Source organism: Rhinatrema bivittatum, chromosome 4, assembly GCF_901001135.1.
Source record: "Rhinatrema bivittatum chromosome 4, aRhiBiv1.1, whole genome shotgun sequence".
Lineage (NCBI taxonomy): Eukaryota > Metazoa > Chordata > Amphibia > Gymnophiona > Rhinatrematidae > Rhinatrema > Rhinatrema bivittatum.
This window is the reverse complement of record NC_042618.1, coordinates 440,537,132-440,556,051: the sequence shown is the minus strand read 5'-3', so window position 1 is coordinate 440,556,051 and position 18,920 is coordinate 440,537,132. Positions and strand designations below refer to the sequence as shown.

The 18,920-nt window shown below is 45.1% G+C and overlaps 1 protein-coding gene across 1 annotated transcript in view; it reads left to right on the top strand.

Moving 5' to 3' along the window:
• The window catches only part of CFAP54 (cilia and flagella associated protein 54), a 1,106,494-nt gene that overhangs the window by 87,716 nt on the left and 999,858 nt on the right, over window positions 1-18,920 (top strand). Inside the window, exon 9 of the mRNA XM_029597529.1 lies at window positions 12,640-12,838. Within this exon, the coding sequence (XP_029453389.1) occupies window positions 12,640-12,838 (199 nt within the window). The remainder of the gene's footprint in view (window positions 1-12,639; window positions 12,839-18,920) is intronic.

Genomic DNA, 18,920 nt, shown 5'->3' with positions numbered 1-18,920 from the left:
CTTGTCAAGAACACTTTGGTCTTCTAGGTACTACAGTACATGCTTAAGTTCTCCAGGATCTGAGAAGGTACCAATCTGCTCTTGGTAAAGTTTATTACCTATCTTCGATCCTGTGACAACTTACCACGCTGGCTATCAAATGTTTGACGTCTTCTTCTGACCTCATCCATAACATAAGAACATAAGAAATGCCATACTGGGTCAGACCAAGGGTCTATCAAACCCAGTATACTGTTTCCAACAGTGGCCAATCAAAGTCACAAGTACCTGGCAAGTACCCAAACATTAGATAAATCACAAGCTATTATTGCTTATTAAGTACTATCAGGCCGATTCAGTAAAATGCACAGGAGAGCCGGCGCTCCGAGGCTAGCGCCCGCTCTCCCAACGCACTCCCAGGCCACTCTCCTGGGCGTGCAATTCAGTATGCAAATGAGGTCCCACGCTAATAAGGAGGAGCTAGGGACACTAGCGCATCCCTAGCGCCTTCTTATTGGCAGAAGCGGCAGCTGTCAGCGGGTTTGACAGCTGACGCTTAATTTTACCGGCGTCGGTTGTCGAACCTGCTGACAGCCACTGGTTCGGAAAACGGACGCAGGCAAAATTGAGCATCCGTTTTCCAACCCGCGGGCAGATTTTTTTTTTAAGATTTTTTTATTTTTGGGGCCTCCAACTTAATATCGCTATGATATTAAGTCGGAGGGTGTACGGAAAAGCATTTTTTTCTGTTTTTCTGTACACTTTCCTGGTGCCGGCCGAAATTAAAATGGGTGGCTTGGCTGCACATTTTACTTTCTGTATCGAGCGGGGCTAACTAATAGGCTCATCAACATGCATTTGCATGTTGAGCACGCTATTAGTTGGGTGGGGGGGGGGGGGGTTGGACGCGCGTTTTCACGTGCGTCCAAACGGGGACTAACGGTGCACTCGGCCTGAGCGCACTGTACTGAATCGGCCTGTATAATAGCAGTTTATGGATTTAACCTCTAGGAACTTATCGAAACCTTTTTAAAACCCAGTTACACTAACTGCTGTAACCAAATCCTGTGGCAATGAATTCCAGAGTTTAACTATGTGATGAATGAAAAAGAATTTTCTTCGATTTGTTTTAAATGAGCCACTTGCAGACTTCATGGAGTGCCCCTGGTCCTTCTATATCTGAGAGAGTAAATAATCAATTTACATTAACTTGTTCAAGGCCTTTCATAATTTGTAGACTTCTATCATATCCCCCCCTCAGTAATCTCTTCTCCAAACTGAACCGTCCTAACTTCTTTAGCCTTTCTCATAGGGTAACCGTTCCATGGCCCTTATCATTTTGGTCGCCCTTCTCTGCACTTTCTCCAGTCCAGCTATATCCTTTTTGAGATGCAGTGACCAGAATTACACACAGTATTCAAGGTGCAGTCTCACCATGGAGCGATAAAGAGGCATTATGACATCCTCCATTTTATTTTAATTCCCTTCCTAATAATTCCTAACATTCTGTTTGCTTTTTTGATCGCCACAGCACTCTGGGCTGATGATTTCAATGTATTATCCACTATGACGCCTAGATCTCTTTCCTGGGTGGTAACCCATAAGATAGAACCTAACATTGTGTAACTACAGCTAGGGTTATTTTTCCCTACATGCATCACTTTGCACTTGTCCATGTTAAATTTCATCTGCCATTTGGATGCCCAATCTTCCAGTCTTGCAAGGTCCTCCTGCAATTCATCACAATCCGCTTGAGATTTAACTCCTGTGAATAATTTTGTGTCATCCACAAATTTAATCACCTCACTCATCGTACCCCTTTCCAGATCATTTATAAGTATATTATAAAGCACCAGTCCAAGTACAGATCCCTGAGTCACTCCACTGTTTACCTGTTTTCCACTGTGAAAACTCATCATTTAATCCTATTCTCTGTTATCTGTCTTTTAACCAGCTTGCAATCCACAAAAGGACATCACCTCCTATCTCATGACTTTTTAGTTTTCTTAGAAGCCTCTCATGTGGGACTTTGTCGAACGCCTTCTGTAAATCTAAATACACCACATCTACCAGTTTAGCTTTGTCCACATGTTTATTCACCTCTTCAAAAAAAATGAAGGAGATTTGTGAGGCAAGACTTCCCTTGGGTAAATCCATATTGGCTGTGTCCCATCAAACCATATCTATCTAAATGTTTTGTGATTTTATTCTTTATAACAGTTTCCACAATTTTTCTCAGCACTGAAGTCCGGCTTACCGGTCTATAGTTTCCCTGATCACCCCTGAATCCCCTTTTAAATATAGGGGTTACATTAGCCATCTTCCAATCTTCAGGTACATCGGATGATTTTAATGATAGGTTACAAATTTTTACTAATAGTTCTGAAATTTCATTTTTTAGTTCTTTCAGAACCCTAGGGTGTATATCATCTGGTCCAGGTGATTTATTACTCTTTAGTTTGTTAATCAGGCCTACCACATCTTCAAGGTTCATCGTGATTTGGTTCAGTTGATCTGAATCATCACCCATGAAAATCTTCGCCAGAACGGGTATCTCTCCAACATCCTCTTCAGTAAACACTGAAGCAAAGAAATCATTTAATCTTTCCGCTATTGCCTTTTTTTCTCTAAGTGCCCCCTTAACCCCTTGATCATCCAACGGCCTAACTGACTCCCTTGTAGTCTTTCTGCTTTGGATATATTTTAAAAAGTTTTTATTGTGAGTTTTGCCTCTATGGCCAACTTCTTTTCAAATTTTCTCTTAGCCTGCATTATCAATGTCATACATTTAACTTGCCAATGCTTATGCTTTATCCTATTTTCTTCTGAAGGATCCTTCTTCCAATTTTTGAATGAAGATCTTTTGGCTAAAATAGCCTCTTTCACCTTGCCTTTTAACCATGCCAGTAATCATTTTGCCGTCCTTCTATAATGCATGGAATACATCTGGTCTGTGCTTCTAGGATGGTATGTTTTAACAATGTCCATGCCTGTTGCACACTTTTTACCTTTGTAGCTGCATCTTTCAGTTTTTTCTAACTATTTTTCTCATTTTATCAAAGTTTCCCTTTTGAAAGTTTAGCGTTAGAGCCATGGATTTACATATTGTTCCCCTTCCAGTCATTAATTCAAATTTGATCACATTATGATCACTATTGATAAGCATCCCCACCACTGTAAGCTCTCTCACCAAATCCTGCGCGCCACTGAGAATTAGATCTCAAATTGCTCGCTCTCTTGTCGGTTCCTGAACCAATTGCTCCATAAAACATCCAGCAACTTTATCTCTCTAGCATGCCCTGATGTTTCACTTACCCAGTCAACGCATCATCCATATCAACCAATCGTTTAAATATGGATGAATTATCACCCCTTCTTTATGCAAGACATGCTTCCTTGCCTTGCTTTCCTGCCTTGTGGCCTATATTAGCCTCCTGCCTTGCTCTGTGACCTTTGGGCCTTCCTGCCTTGTCAGTGGCCTCCTGAGCCTCCCTGTTCTACCTTGCAGCTTTTAGGCATTCTAGGTTCACCTAACCAGCCTGGTGCCCTGTTTGAGCCTTCTTGTTTATTATTGCCTGTTCTAGTCCAGTCTTGTTCAGTCTTTGTCCTGTCCAGTTCAGTCCCTTGTCTGATATCCCAGGCCCTGCTTATCCGGCACGGAACAGCAGTTACTACCTTGACAGAAATGTGGGGGTAACCTGCATGGAGCGGCAGTTACTACCTTGGAAAGCTTGTTGGGCAGACTAGATGGACCATGTTGGTCTTTTTCTGCCATCATTACTATGTTACTATGTCTTCTGGTCCAAGCCTGCCCTTGATCCCAGTCCTTGTCCCCTGCCCAGACTGTACCTTGTTCCAGCTCCCAGCCTGTGCCTAGTTCCATTTCCCAGCAGGTGCTTAGTTCCAGCACCAGCCATGCTTCCCATTAAGTTCTGCCAGCCACCAGAACCCAAGGGCTCAACCTGTGGAGGAGATGGCTGGTATAAGGAAAAGACCAACTCCAGTCCTGCCTTGCAGCCCTGTGTTGCTTCTGTAGCGGTGATCCCTGATTCCATCCTGCCAGACCATGACACCCACAAATGAGTCTTCCACTGTAATTTGCTGCACCCAGTGTAAACATGCCAGGGACATGAAACTACTGAAAAGCACAGCATGAAGAGCACTTCAAAGGACTGCTTCAGAAAAATCTCTATTCTTTCTAAGGCATCCTTCAAAGCTGCACTGCCTTCCACCTGAATATTGGCTTCTTCATGACCATCAAAACCAAGGCATCCACCTTTAGGTACTTAACTGTTCCTTATCTTCAGCGGGCAATGGATATAGCTTTGTTATGGCTCTACCCATACTTAAAGACAACAAAAATAGGGGCCAGCTAGTTTCCAATTAAGTCTCACAAGATTAACTAACTATGAACATTGCCACAAGTCATATCTGGATTAGTCATAAAAACCAACTTTATTTGAAAAATTCGCTTATTTAAAACATTTTTTATTTTTTAATTTTTATTATGTGATTTTTTAATTTTTTTTAGAGACAGAAACCTCAGCACTGGTAAAACAGGTTAATTAACCAAGTTTTTTTGAAAACCTGAATATTGGCTTCTTCATGACCATCAAAACCAAGGCATCCACCTTTAGGTACTTAACTGTTCCTTATCTTCAGCGGGCAATGGATATAGCTTTGTTATGGCTCTACCCATACTTAAGCCTGCTTCTGGCGAGTCCCATTTATCAGTCAACAGTGCTCTTACTGTTCTTTGGAAAGGAAAGATCCAAACCGGCCTGCAAAGACTCTCCAATATTGAATTCTCCCCTTCCACAGTAGGTTCTAAAAGAGCCTATCTGATACCCAATTTCACCTGGGTAAGCATAGAGGGAAGTTCTTCTCTCCTAAACAATTGGATTACCCATGAATCGTCCCCATCTACCAGGGGAATCTCTCCCTTTTCTAGAGGCTCCCCTTCTGGGTTTCTATTCCCTTACGAGATTTCCCTTGAGGACTCCATCTCTGCTAAAACTGAAACCCTGTGCAGATCCTCTATTGGCTCCAACCTGGGCCTCTTTGCCAAACCATAACTAAAGACCTATTTTTCTCGAGTCCAAATTAGGAACAAAGCTGTCCTGAGGGGTCCTTTGTTTCAGGCAAAAGGCAGCAAGGATAAGAAGTACAAACTCTGGTGAAAAAGGTGAGGAGAAGGCCTGGGGAAACCAATCTGAGCCTTTTTGTCCTTCCTCTCGAGAACTAGTAATATTTCTACCCACCATGAGAAAACTGGAGACTCACCGAAGCCCTCTTTTGCAGAGCCACTGCTATTACGAGCAGTTAAAATGGCCACCACAGCAATTTTAGCAGGCTACTCTGCCCTGGAGGAACCTGCCTCAAACTTGGATGCAGCTGCTCTCCACCCTGAACCTCCTTACCCTCCCCATCCAACCTATTAATGCTGTCTGGACTTGATTTTTTATATCTGAAAATGTTCACATTGTTTTACTGTTACACAACTGCTAAGAAAACATTTAGGGGTAGATTTTCAAACCGCGCGAATTGGCGTACTTTTGCTGGCGCATCAGGCGCAAGCAAAAGTACGCGGGATTTTAGTAGATACACGCATAGCCGCTAAAATCCTGGATCGGCGCGCGCAAGGCTATCGATTCTGTATAGCCGGCGTGCGCCGAGCCGCGCAGCCTACCCCTGTTCCCTCCGAGGCTGCTCCAAAATCGGACTCCGCTTCTGCCTGCTGCCTGCCTCTGACTCCGGTTTGCCTCTGACTCCGCTTCAGTCTGTAGCCAGCCTCCGACCCCGGCCTGCTTCCGCTTCAGCCTACAGCCTTCTTCAGCCTCCGGTTTGTTACCGACTCTGCTTCAGCCTACAGCCTGCTTCAGCCTCCGGTTTGTTACCGACTCCGCTTCAGCCTACAGCCTGCTTCAGCCTGCGGTTCACCACCGACTCCGCTTCAGCCTACAGCCTGCTTCAGCCCCGGTTTGCTACAGACTCCGCTGCTGCCCGCTGCCCTGCCTTCAGCCTGCCCTCGGCCCTGTACAGCCGGTCTCCTGCTTCCCGGGTACCTTGGACTTACTATCCTTCCTGTTTGCTCTGGTCCCGGTCTAGCCTATCTCAAGCCCCTGGACTTTCAGACTCTGTTCCTAGTCCCGAGGTCCCAGTGCCCTACGGGCTCCTCCCGGGGGGTTCCTGTTCCTGGTTCCCGGGTGAACACCTCCTGCCTGTAGCTCCGCCTCCTGGCCTACCCTGTCACCCTAGGTAGGCCAGCCCAAGGGTCCACTATCTCGCCAGCAGTCTCCAACTGCAACACTACCGAATGACGGTATATAAAACTCAATAAATCAATAAATAAATAAATAGGAAGTCAAGCCAAAGAAAAACACAGAGAGACAGGACAAGATAAGATCATGGACCAAGACAAGGGCATGACAACGACAGAGGCATGGCTGGGCAAGACAAACAAGGGCAAGGCAAGAAAAGGCAGACAATAACACAGGAGCAAGGCAAGGAGGCTAGGCAAGAACACAGGAATAAGAACAGGAATGCAGGAATGAAGGCAACATGCACTGAGGCACAAGGCACATCAAGAGACCTGTTGCTGAGGGGTCTTCTGCTCAGAAGGAGCCTTGTTCTAGGTCGAGTGGCAAATGGCTTGATAACAGCCAGAGGAAACACCAAGTAGACTCTGGCTGTGACTTCATTGCACTTTATTTACAGTGGATTTAACTCAGATCGGCAGCATGTCTTCACTTCAGGAGTTATAAGAAAACAATATAGCTCACCTTATTTCAGGTATGGCACAAACCTTTATTTAGGGGAGGGCCTTGCAATCGGTAGCTCTCTATCTGCTTCCCTGGGCCTCCTCTAGCTCTCTCCACCCTGGCTAAAGGGAACTCCCCCGGACCAGAATCCCTTGCAGCGTTGAGCCTTAAGGAGGACCCGGCCTTAAATACAGAGGTGCCAGTGATGTTATCAGGAATATGTCGAGGCAATATGGGCCCTTTAAGGTGCAGCAAGTTGGGTGTGCACATGCCTTTGGTCAGCCGGGAGCAAGGGAGCATGGAAGTGTCTTGAAGCATGCTCGGCAGCATCAGAAAACAGGTGGCATCCTGGTTACAAAAACCTGCCAGCAGTGTCTGGGTGAATGAGGTGGCTCACTGAGCTGTCCCATGAGCCACTAAATGTAACAGTAGCCCCCTCCACAGTCTTTGGGGCTTGCGGTTCCTGGAGAATCTCCTGTGAAACTTGTATACGAGCTAAGGTGCTTGGAGATTGGAAGCTGATTCCCAGGAATTTTCCTTAGACCATAGTTTTTCCAGGCGATGAGATACTGGAGTTTGTTCCTTCTAGAGTCCAGAATCTCTTTAACCTTGTACTGGGTGACAATTTTGGTTCCCATGTCTGTGGGTTTAAAGGAGGTCTTGAGGGCCAGGATAGTACTGCAGGTTTCAACCATGAAACACGGAACACATCGGAAGTAGTTTTAATTTGTAAGCCACTGTTTCCACTTGTTGGTCAATGGAGAATGGCCCAATAAACCTTGGGATGAACTTCATAGACGGGGCTTTGAGGGGTAAATTCCTGGTGCTGAGCCAGACCAACTATCCTGGATGAAGTTGGGGTATAGGATGGCGCTTTTTACCTGCTTGTTTCTTAGAACGTTGTGCTGCTTGTTCCAGGAGTTGGTTGGTTCTCTGCCAGAATTCTTGCAATTCATGGCCCATCACATTGCTGCAGGACAATTCACCAAGACCGGGATGGGTGGTGGTAAGTGGGGTTGGAGGCCAAACACCACATAGAAAGAAGGGTGAGGACCTAGTCGAACTACTCACATGGTTATTGAGACAGAACTCTGCCAGGGTAGAAGAGCTGCCCAATTGTCCTGTCATTGGTTCACATAGGATCTGAGTAAGGTTTTGAGGGTCTGGTTCACCTGCACCTTTTGCCCGTTACTCTGAGGTTGGTATGCCGTTGTGAAAGCAAGGGTAATGCCAAATTTCTTGCATAAGCTTTTCCAAAGGCAAGCCATGAATTATACACCCAAGTCTGAGAGGATGTGGTTTGGAAGGCTGTGAAATCTGAAAATGTGTTGGACAAAGAGATTAGCCAACTCCATCGCAAAGGAAGCCCAGGAAAGTGTACGAAATGAGCCATTTTCAAGAAATGATCCACCACCATCCAGACTGTGGTGTTGCCACTAGAGAGGGGAAGGTTCTTCACAAAGTCCAAGGCCAAATGGGTCCAGGATTCCTTGAGGGCTAGTATGGGCTGTAATAGCTCCAAGGGTGAGCTCGGGAGCTCTTGTTCATGGCACATACAGGGCAAGAGTTCACAATGCACTTTCCACTTCATCTGGGGCCACCAATAGTGGTGAAAGATAAGCTTCAGAGTCCTGGTGATGTCAGGATGGTCCGTCAACTGAGAGTCATAAGCTCAGTGAAGTACTTCCTCTCAGAGCCGTTGGAGGACCATCATCTTCCCTAGTGGAACTGGTACTGCGGCTGCTACCACGATCCTTGCTGGGTCGATGATATGCATTAAAGTAGCAGGACAGAGCATCGGCCTGCTGGATTTTCTCCACTGGGCTGTAAGGTAACTCAAAATTGAATTTGTTTGAAAACAAGGCCCAGTGGGCTTGCCGTGAATTCAGTCGCTGGCTTGTGACAAGTATTCCAGATTCTTGTGGTCTGTGAAGATGGTCATGGGATACCTTGCACCTTCTAGTAACTGCTGCCATTCTTCAAGTGCTAGTGTGACAGCTAGCAACTCACAATCACCAATGGTATAGTTCCTTTCTGCTGGAGATAAGTTCTTGAAGAACTAGGAGCAAGTAACGAGGATTCCTTAGTTGTTGTGCTGTAAGAGGACAGCCCATATCCCGAGGGTAGTAGCATCTATCTCCATAGTGAATGGTTTGGCAGAGTCTGGTTGGTGAAGGCAGGGATCTCTGCCTTCTTAAGTCTGTTGAATGCCTGGATGGAAGTGTCATCCCAGTTCCTTGTGTTGGCACCCTTCTTGGTAAGGGCTATAAGTGGGGTGGCAAGGGAGGAGTAGCTGTAGATGAACTGTCGATATTAGTTCACGAACCCAAAGAACCGCTGCAGGGCCTTGAGGCCTACAGGCCTCGGCCAGTCCAGGATAGCCTCAGCTTGTCAGGGTCCATCTGGAGACCATCTTGGGAGATAATATATCCTAGGAATTGCAACTCCAGTTGCTCAAAAGTATATTTTTCTAACTTTGCATAGAGATGACTATTTTGAAGCAGTTGAAGTACTTGCTTTACATGTTCTTGATGTTGGTCCAAAGTTGTGGAAAAGACAAGGATGTTTTCAAGATACATGACCACATGGTAGTAGAGAAGGTCATGGAAAGTTTCATTAACCATGAACCGGAAGACGGCAGGGGCAGTGTATAACCCAAAGGGCATTACCAAATACTCATAGTGCCCATCTCTGGTATTGAAGGATGTGTTTCACTTGTCGCCTTCTTTGATACTGATTAGATTATAAGCCCCAAGGAGGTCAGAAGCTTGGTGAATATCTGAGCCCCCCTGAGGTAGTCAAAAAGTTCTGTGATGAGTGGCAAGGATAACTATTCTTTTTGGTAATGGCGTTGAACCCTTGATAGTCGTTACTCAGGCAGAATGATCCATCTTTCTTCCCCACAATGAAAAACCTGGCCTCAGCAGAGGAGGAAGATGGGCTAATGATCCCCCTCTCAAGATTTTCTTGAATATACCTCAACATTGTCTCAGTCTCCAGAGTGTAGAGAGGGTAAGCTCTCCCCCTAGGGGGCATTTTCCCTGGAAGGAGATCAATGGGGCAGTCAGAGGAGTGGTACGGCAGGAGAGTTTCAGCTTGTCACTTGTTTAAGACATTTGCATAAGTAGAGTATTGCGGAGGCAGGCCAGGTAGTTCTGGGGTTACCATTCGGGTGAGAAGGATAGCTGGATGGACCTTGGATAGTAACTGCATATGGCAGGAAGCACTCTATTTGGAAATCCTCTGGGTTCCCGAGTCAATGTGGGGCTGGTGCTTCATCAGCCAGGGAAGGCCCAGGATAACTTCATTGATGGCCTTAGGCAGGACATACAGGCTGATCTGCTCCTGACTGAGGAGGCCAATCTGCATCAGGAGTCGCGTGATGGACATGGTAACTCAGCCAGGCAAGGGGTCTCCATAGACAGAAGATATTGTAAGTGTGGATTTCATCTGAATGGTAGGGATATCATGTTGGTGTACTACTGCCTCATTGATGAAATTACTACCAGCGCCTGTGTCTAAGAAGGCTTGAATGTCGATATGAGTGGTTCTAATAGAGAGACGAAATAGGACTAAGATTTGAGGAGAGAAACAGAGTTAATCTAGGGTGGCCTCTCCCACCAGCCCTAGGTCCTGGAGTTTCCCAGCTTAGCTGTACACCAAGCTGCAAAGTGCCCTTGGGAGCATAGTGTAAGTAGAGGTTGAGGTGCCTCTGCCTCTAGTTTTCTTCAGGTGATATATTGAGAAGGTCCACCTGCATAGCCTCCTCTGGCAGGATTACTGGCTCTGGAGCTTCGGTGGGGGTCATGGGACGCTGAAAGCTGGGGCATTGGGACAAGCCTCTCTCCTTGCTTGTTATTGGAACTGAAGATTCAATCAGATTGCCAGACTGATGAACCCTTCCAAGGTGGCTGGTAAGTCTCAGCCAACCAGTTCATCCTTAATACACTCCGATAGGCTCTGCTGAAATATGGCAATCAAGCTGACATCACCTCATTGGAGCTTAGAAGTGGACTATAAATTCTCTGACCGTCCTGGCGTCCTGCCATATCTGAAGGAGTTACATCACTGCAGAAGAGGCATGGCCTGGCTCATCAAAAATGAGATGAAACTCTTGCAGGAAACTACCTAAGTTTTCCAACATTGGGTCATTTCTTTCCCAAAGTAGGGAGGCCCAGGCCAGGGCAGAACTCCCCCAGCAAAGACAGGATATAGGTGACTTTGGCCTTATCTGTGGGGAATAGGGTTGCCTGGAGTTCAAAATGCATTTGGCATTGATTCAGGAAGTCCCTGCATTCTTTAGCCTCCTCGTGGTAGCATGGTGGTGGTGGTGGCTGCGGAATGGGTCTTGGAGATAGTAGACTTTTTTTGGGTACTTGCCAGGTTCTTATGGCCTGGATTGGCCACTGTTGGAAACAGGATGCTGGGCTTGATGGACCCTTGGTCTGACCCAGTATGGCATTTTCTTATGTTCTTATGAGATGTGGCTGGCTCTGGCGGCTGAAGGACTGCAGGTAGCAGATGCGGGTTGCAGGGAGTCTCTCAAGGACCTCTGTCACCTAGTCAAGAATATTCTGCTGTTGCTGAATATGCTGAGCTATACCAGGGATTGTCTGTAGGTGCAGCTAGGTCTGCTGGGTCCATGGCCTCAGCAACCTGTAATGAACTTGACTATGGCGTGGTTGGCGCAACCTATCGGGTAAGCCCGCTATGTCCACACCGACAGCTGGTAGACGCAACCTGCGGCGGGACAGATTGTAGCCTTGCCTGTACCAGCTGCTTCCCTCACAGGTCGAGCTCTTGGGTTCTGGTGGCCAGCAGAGTTTAGGTGGATCCCTAGTGCGGTCAAGCAGATGAAAGTCCAAGATAGACTGAGGTCAGGGCTTGTAACAGACATGAAATACTGAAGGCAGGCCGGAGGTTGGGACAGGCAGCAGAGAGGACATACTAAAGACAGGCCAGAGATCAGGGCAGGCAGCAAATAGGGCGAAGTCAGATCCAAGGCAAAAAGGTCAGGTTCAGGCGGTAAACAAGGAATGGTAAAGATCCAAGCAAACTTCAGAATCTGGAAGAGATAGGACAAGACAAGATCAAGGACTAAGACAAGGGCAAGACAACTGCAGAGGCACGGCTGGGTAAGGCAAGGCAGACAGGAATACAGGAGCAAGGCAGGGAGGCTAGGCAAGAACACAGGAGCAAGAACAGGAACATAGGAACGAAGGCAACACACACTGAATCACATCAGGAGCCTTAAATACAGAGGAGTCAGTGATGTCATCAATTCTCCCGCTGCGGGCCCTTTAAGATGCAACAAGTCAAGCATGTGCGCGTACCCAGGGGAAGCCAGGAGTGAGGGAGCATGATGACATCTAGAACCCGTTGTTGTTGTTGTTGGAGAATGGGGAGTATCCTGGCTGTTTGGCAGCTTGTGGGACAGGCTCACGGGCCTGTCCACAAGCTGCCAAACAGAACAGTTTCAACAGGATTAGAATTTTTTGTGTGGAGGAAGGAGAGCCAGGCAAAAAAATAACATCTGAGGAACAATGTAAAGTTATAAAATGTAACTGTCTGACTAATATCTTTTATTGGCCATATTTTGAACTTAATCGCCAACATTCAGAGTGCCAGGATGGTTTCTGATTATGTCTCCTCATCTTCAGGCTTTTATTATCAGGTAATACCCATTGAACTTTTTTGATGATTGATCTACTCTCAAATTCCATTTTATAATTAGTGACAACTATATTTTTTCCTTGTAAGGTACATATATTACAGCATAAATCTGCTGTTGCAGCATATGCAGTTAATGTTCCTCTGTTATAATTTTTGTCTGAATTCTACTTTCTGACAACTTCTGTTGTGCACCTCTGAAAGATAAAAATACTTCTTTAATTTCTAGCTGTCTTGGCCTCGTAACTTTACAGAACGGCTTCTCTGTGACATGTTCAATACCAGCACTCACAAGTTCTTGGCCATCTTGGAGGCTGTATCTGATAGTAACAGGCGAATCTTGAAGACTGGGCCTCCTGTTCCTGATGAACCTGAGATTCATGAAGTGATTGCAGAACTATTTTTCGCAGGCACAGATATCGTCTTAGGTAATAAACATAGTACAATGTATGCTGTGGTTCAGAGATCCTTGATTTAGTCTTTGGAAAAAAATTAGTCATGTGGGATATAACCAGGAGAAGGGAGAAGAAGAAGGTACCTGAATCTCATTATTTGAGGCTTTTAAGAGCAAGTAAAACAAACATTTGTTTGGGATGATAATAGGTACAATAGATCCTGCCTCAAGATGACCTCTTGGGATCCTTTCTAGTCCTGTATTGCCATGATTCATGTGTATTCAAATTTTAAGAAAATTAACTAAAACAAACTGAAACAGTTTTGTCTACCTTCATAAATGTTACTTATAGATTTGTTGTTTTGGGGAACTTAAAATATTGATAGGTCACATTTATACTACATGTACTGCAAAGGTATGCAAAAAACAATACTATATTAAGTTAAGTTTTCATTCTTTTCTATATGTGGAGGAATAATTTGTATATGTGATTTATGGTAATTGTTTTTTATGTTATTGTGTTTTGTTTTAATGTTTGAAATTTTATGAATGTTTATTATGTATGCCGCATAGTTCAATATGTTTAGATGCAGTGAGTTATAAATGTAACAAATAAATAAATAAATAGTGATGGGAGAATAAAACATTGTAAGAAATTTGTTTCAAGCCTTTCAGGTTAATTAAACATTTCAACATGAATTTTAATGTTATGAAAGATATTAGACTAATAAGTAATGTGCCACACATGTAGAGACAGTAAGTATTGTGGATCAACCTTGTTCTGCAGGGTTACCAGGTATTTTATTTCTTTGCTAAAACTATTATTTAGAGTGCCAATTGAAGCAGTTCGTGGTGATAAGCTTGATATATAGAAATCAGCTGACTAGGAACTATTCTAACAATTAGGCAGACTGGGTGGGCCAATTGGTCCTTATCTGTTATCATTGTCTGTCTCTCTATAATTTGCTAAGTTTGTAGGTTGGTCACTCTGTCATTCATACTTACATATAAGTCCGCTTTGAAAATTGGTGCAGTTTATGTACAATGTTACAGAATTATCTCCATAGTTAGAAATATTAAAATGTGCAGAAGCAATTAGAGAAAACCAAATTTATTTTTGAGGAAAACCAGAAAGGATTATGAAAAAGAGAAGCCTAATGCTCTTTGGTATACTAATTCCCTTCATTCTTTTAAAACCCTGCTGAGACAAAAAGAACGCTATTGATGACATAAAAAAACTCCGGAGGCAAAAAATACATATTTTCGTACTTTACGTCAATATAATAAAGAACTGAACATAGCCAAAAAAACATACTATGCAAACAAAATTTCACTTGCTAATGGAAATCCTACCGCACTTTTTAATATTGTCAAGACATTAACCACATTGGACACCAGAAACTGTACTACATATAATGACCTTACCTGTAACAAGATTGCGATTCATTTTAAAAGAAAAGTTGATAAGATATCCAAGGAATTTGCACACTTACCCTACCCTACTTTTGGTAGCCCCCCCTCAGATCGCAATTGGTCAGAATTCACTCAGGTATCTGCATCAACTATACTATCCGTGATACAGAAGCAAAAAATCCCTAACTCTCCATTGAATCCATGCTTTGGTTCTCTTTTTAAATCTATGGGGTTTCTCACCTGCAAATTTCTGTGTACACTGGTAAACCAATCTCTTAAGTCAGGCATGTTTCCGGATAGTTTAAAACAAATTTCAATTCTCCCAATAATGAAAACCAAAATGAAAGATCCCCTAGACCTTAACAACCTTAGATCTATTGCATCACTTCCGTCGCTAGCCAAACTCATAGAATCAGTAGTGTTATTTCAACTCTCAGACTTTCTCACTGAACATGACATTCTTCACCCTGGTCAACATGGTTTCCATAAAGGTCACTAAATGGAAACGTTACTTCTTTCTTCCTTTGATTCACTATTACGAGGTTTCGACTCTAATACTGATTTTGTCCCAGGACAAGCAGGATGATAGTCCTCACATATGGCTGATGACACTGGACGGAACCCTATCACAGAAAACTTTCTGTCAAAGTTTCTAGAAACGTTTGACTGGCCCACTGAGCATGCCCAGCATGCCATGATCCTTCGAGCCACAGGAGTCTCTCTTCAGTCTTCGTTTTTCCGTGCTGCAGTTAGCATCGCGGTGAAGGAGCCCTGTGTGACTTTTCTCACACAACTTACTAAGAGCAAAAAGTTTAAAATTTCTCATTTCATCCCCTTCATAGGGGTCTTCCTGTCTTCACCGGCCGGTGAGTACTTGTTTTTTCCCGGTTGATTCCGGTTAAGCAGAATTTTTCTGTCATAAGGCCGTCGACGGCTGTCCGGCCTTCATAATGGCAACGAGTTTTAAAAAGTGCCTGACTGCTCTCGCACTATGTCTATCACCGACCCACATGTCAAGTGTGTGCTGTGCTTGGGTGAATCTCATAATGTGTCCTCCTGTCCACAATGTGCCGAAATGATGGCCAAAGGCAGGCGAGCCCATCAGGAGAAGATGAAACATCTCTTCCATATTCAATTAATACCATCGACGTTGACATCGACTCAGTCGTCTCCGGCTGGAGTGGCAAGAAAAATTTAGTCGTTTGAAAGCATCGTCCTGACGGCTCCAGTGACCGATTATCACCGACTCCATCCTGGTCATCGGTAAAATCTACATCGGTGCTTGAAAAGAAAAGCTCCTAATATAGGGAGAAACATCGCATTCATCATCGACGGATGTCGACACCCAATGTCGCATTGATTCCAGGAACCCTGTCAATGCCAAGGGAACCATCGCCGAAAAGGTCTCGAGTGGAAGAGCCATCGATGCCTTCGATGCCTCTCACTCCAAGGCGTTCCCCATCGGTAACGGTGCCGGGTACCGAGCCACCACAGGGACCTGTGGAAGTGCCAGTTCCACCTTCTCTGCTACCCCCTATAGCTGCTCTGACCTCACCAGCTAACGGGAGGAACTGGATGGTTTTATCCACCAAGCAGTTAAAGACGCTCTCCGAGACCTTCAACCATCGATGCCATCTGAGCCGATACCTGTGCCAATGCCGGCACCGATGCCAATGCCTGCGCCGATGCCTGACCTTTCAATCTTTGCACCAATTCTTTCGAAGCTCGATGCCCTCATCGGTGCTCTCCCGATACAACCAACGACACCGAAAATGCCGATCCCCATGAGTGAAGACGATGCCTCCGGGATTTCTCCCATGCCTGAACCTGTTCCAGGGCCGTCTGGGATTTCTTGGCCGAGAATTCCGATGTCTCCATCGATGCCTTTTTCTCCTCCATCGATGCCACTGCAAAAACCATCGATGCCATCGATGCCTTTGTTTATACCTCACTCTACTCCTCCACGACGCCCTTCATTAGACACCTGGGAGGAGGGAGACATGGATATCTCATCAGAAGATATACTGTCTGAGCCATCCCCACCTGAAGAAAGGAGGAAGTCACCTCCAGAGGACATCTCCTTTTCAAACTTTGTAAAGGAGATGGCTGAAACCATTCCTTTTCAACTAATAGCAGAAGAGGATAACAGGCAGAAGACCCTGGAGGTTCTGCAGCTTGTGGATCCTCCTAAGGAAGTTTTAGCAATTCCAATCCATGAAGTCCTGGTTGACCTACAGCACAGACTGTGGGAACACCCATATTCAATCCCACTGGTGAACAAAAGGATGGCCACTTACCTAGTTCAGCATATTCCAGGTTACCAAAAGGCCCAACTCCCACACCAATCTGTGGTGGTAGAATCCACCCAGAAGAAGCTAAAGAGGATATGTCCACACTCATCGACACCTCCTGGCAAAGAATAAAAGTTCTTAGACACTCTGGGCAGAAAGGTCTTTCAAGGTTCAATGCTAGTCTCCAGGATAGCGTCAAATCACTTATATATGACTTATATATGACTCTCTGGAAGCAGATGCAACAACTATCTGAGTCCTTACCTTAACAGTATCAAGACTCAGTAAATGACATCATACACAAGGGCCTAGAAGCAGGCAAACATGAAGTCCGTGCAGCCTATGATAGTTTTGAAACCTCATCCAGGATGGCTGCAATGGGAATCAGTGCACATAGGTGGGCCTGGCTAAAGACCTCTGACCTCAGGCCTGAGGTTCAGGAAAAGCTAGCAGATCTGCCTTGTGCTGGTGACAACCTTTTCGGTGGCACAGTTAAAAGAACACTCTGAAACTCTGCGTCAGCTCTCTGCTGTTCCAACGGAAACTCCATCTTCACATAGAACAGTACAAAAGGACACCAGGAAACCCTATCACCGACCACGGAGGTATTATCCACCAGTACCCCGTGGTAGGGCATCCAGACCAGCACAGAGAAGTCAGCCTAGGCAACCAAGGGCACCTAGGCCTCTACCGCCGCCTCAGAAAGGCCCGTCATCAGGATTTTGAGAAGCTGCCAGAGGACAGCAGCCACTCCACCAACCCGATCCCAAATCTACCAGTGGGAGGTCGGGTCTTTTTCTTTCAACCCAATTGGTCAAACATCACTACAGATCAATGGGCACTATCCATTATAACACATAGTTACCAACTGGATTTTCTCACAGTACCAAAAGACTCTCCACCAAAGTCTCTTTGGATACGCAAAGATCATATCACTCTCCTAAATACAGAATTATCCACCCTACTGAAAGCCAGGGCCGTGGAACCAGTTCCTTGTCCTCAGCAGGGCAAAGGATTCGACTCCCATTATTTCCTCATTCCAAAGAAAACAGGAGGTCTACGTCCCATCTTAGACCTCCGCAATCTCAACAAATTTCTGCGGAAAGAAAAATTCAGAATGGTCTCATTAGGCACCATGTTTCCCCTTCTTCAAGCAGGAGACTGGCTCTGTTCTCTGGAACTGCAAGACGCTTACACTCACATTCCAATATTCCCTCCTCATCGCAAGGTTCTGCGTTTCCTGGTGGGTCATCAGCATTTCCAATACCGGGTTCTGCCATTTGGACTTGCCTCAGCACCCCGAGTACTCACAAAGCGGTAGCAGCGGCTCATTTGCACAAAGAAAGTGTACACGTTTTTCCTTACCTGGATGACTGGCTCATCAGAAGCCAGTCAAAGCAAGGAGCTGTATGTGATATTGTGCATTGACTTTTTGAAGTACCTCATCTCTGCTGGTAGTTTTAGTTTAAGACTACTGAGGACCCTGTGTACATGCTGGAATGCAGCCAGCCAACACCCCAGACCCCTTAGCTGATTGGTCTAATACATTCTCAAATGAAATGCACTGCACTTATCTAGAAACAACACTTTGAATATATTCTGATTGGTCAGTATGAGAGGTATAAAAGGTTCTGCACACTACTAGAACTTTGGGGTGACTTGGTGATTATACATTTGTATGGACCTGTCGCTCCCTGGAACAAACTTATCTGTACTTTGTTCCAGTATCTGTCTCTATTCCCTTTGTCTCTGTCTTTCCCTAATAAAGTCTCAAAGTTAACTATTGCAGCTGTGTTTTCCTTTAGAATAAACATGTGGTAGCAGAGGAACGGGTTTTCTTTTGCAGCTGTACTTTGCCTCTCCTGACTGATTGGACCAGAGAGTTGACCTTTTCCCTGCGCTTCGTGCTCGGCCCACGGTCCGGACGAGAGGGTCTGGAGCCTCCAGATTTGAAAGTCTTAGGGACTTCGTCTGGTGTGAAGTTGTCTAGTATTTGCTGAAAGTCCAGCTGGGATTTTCTCTTGAGTATTGTAGTTGAGCTTTCGGTTTGATTTTCCTCAAAGGGGAGGAAACTACTGAAGGTATGTTTGGATAGTTTCACTTTGTTTTGCTTTTGTTTAAGCAGCCTGTCCGTCTTGTTGCTTAAAGTCCGAAGGTTACCGTTCACTGCAACGGAATTCCAGCGCCAGGAGTGTTGCTGATGTGAATTTGGTGAAGGACATGTTTATTCTAAAGGAAAACAGCTGCAATAGTTAACTTTGAGACTTTATTAGGGAAAGACAGAGACAAAGGGAATAGAGACAGATACTGGAACAAAGTACAGATAAGTTTGTTCCAGGGAGCGACAGGTCCATACAAATGTATAATCACCAAGTCACCCCAAAGTTCTAGTAGTGTGCAGAACCTTTTATA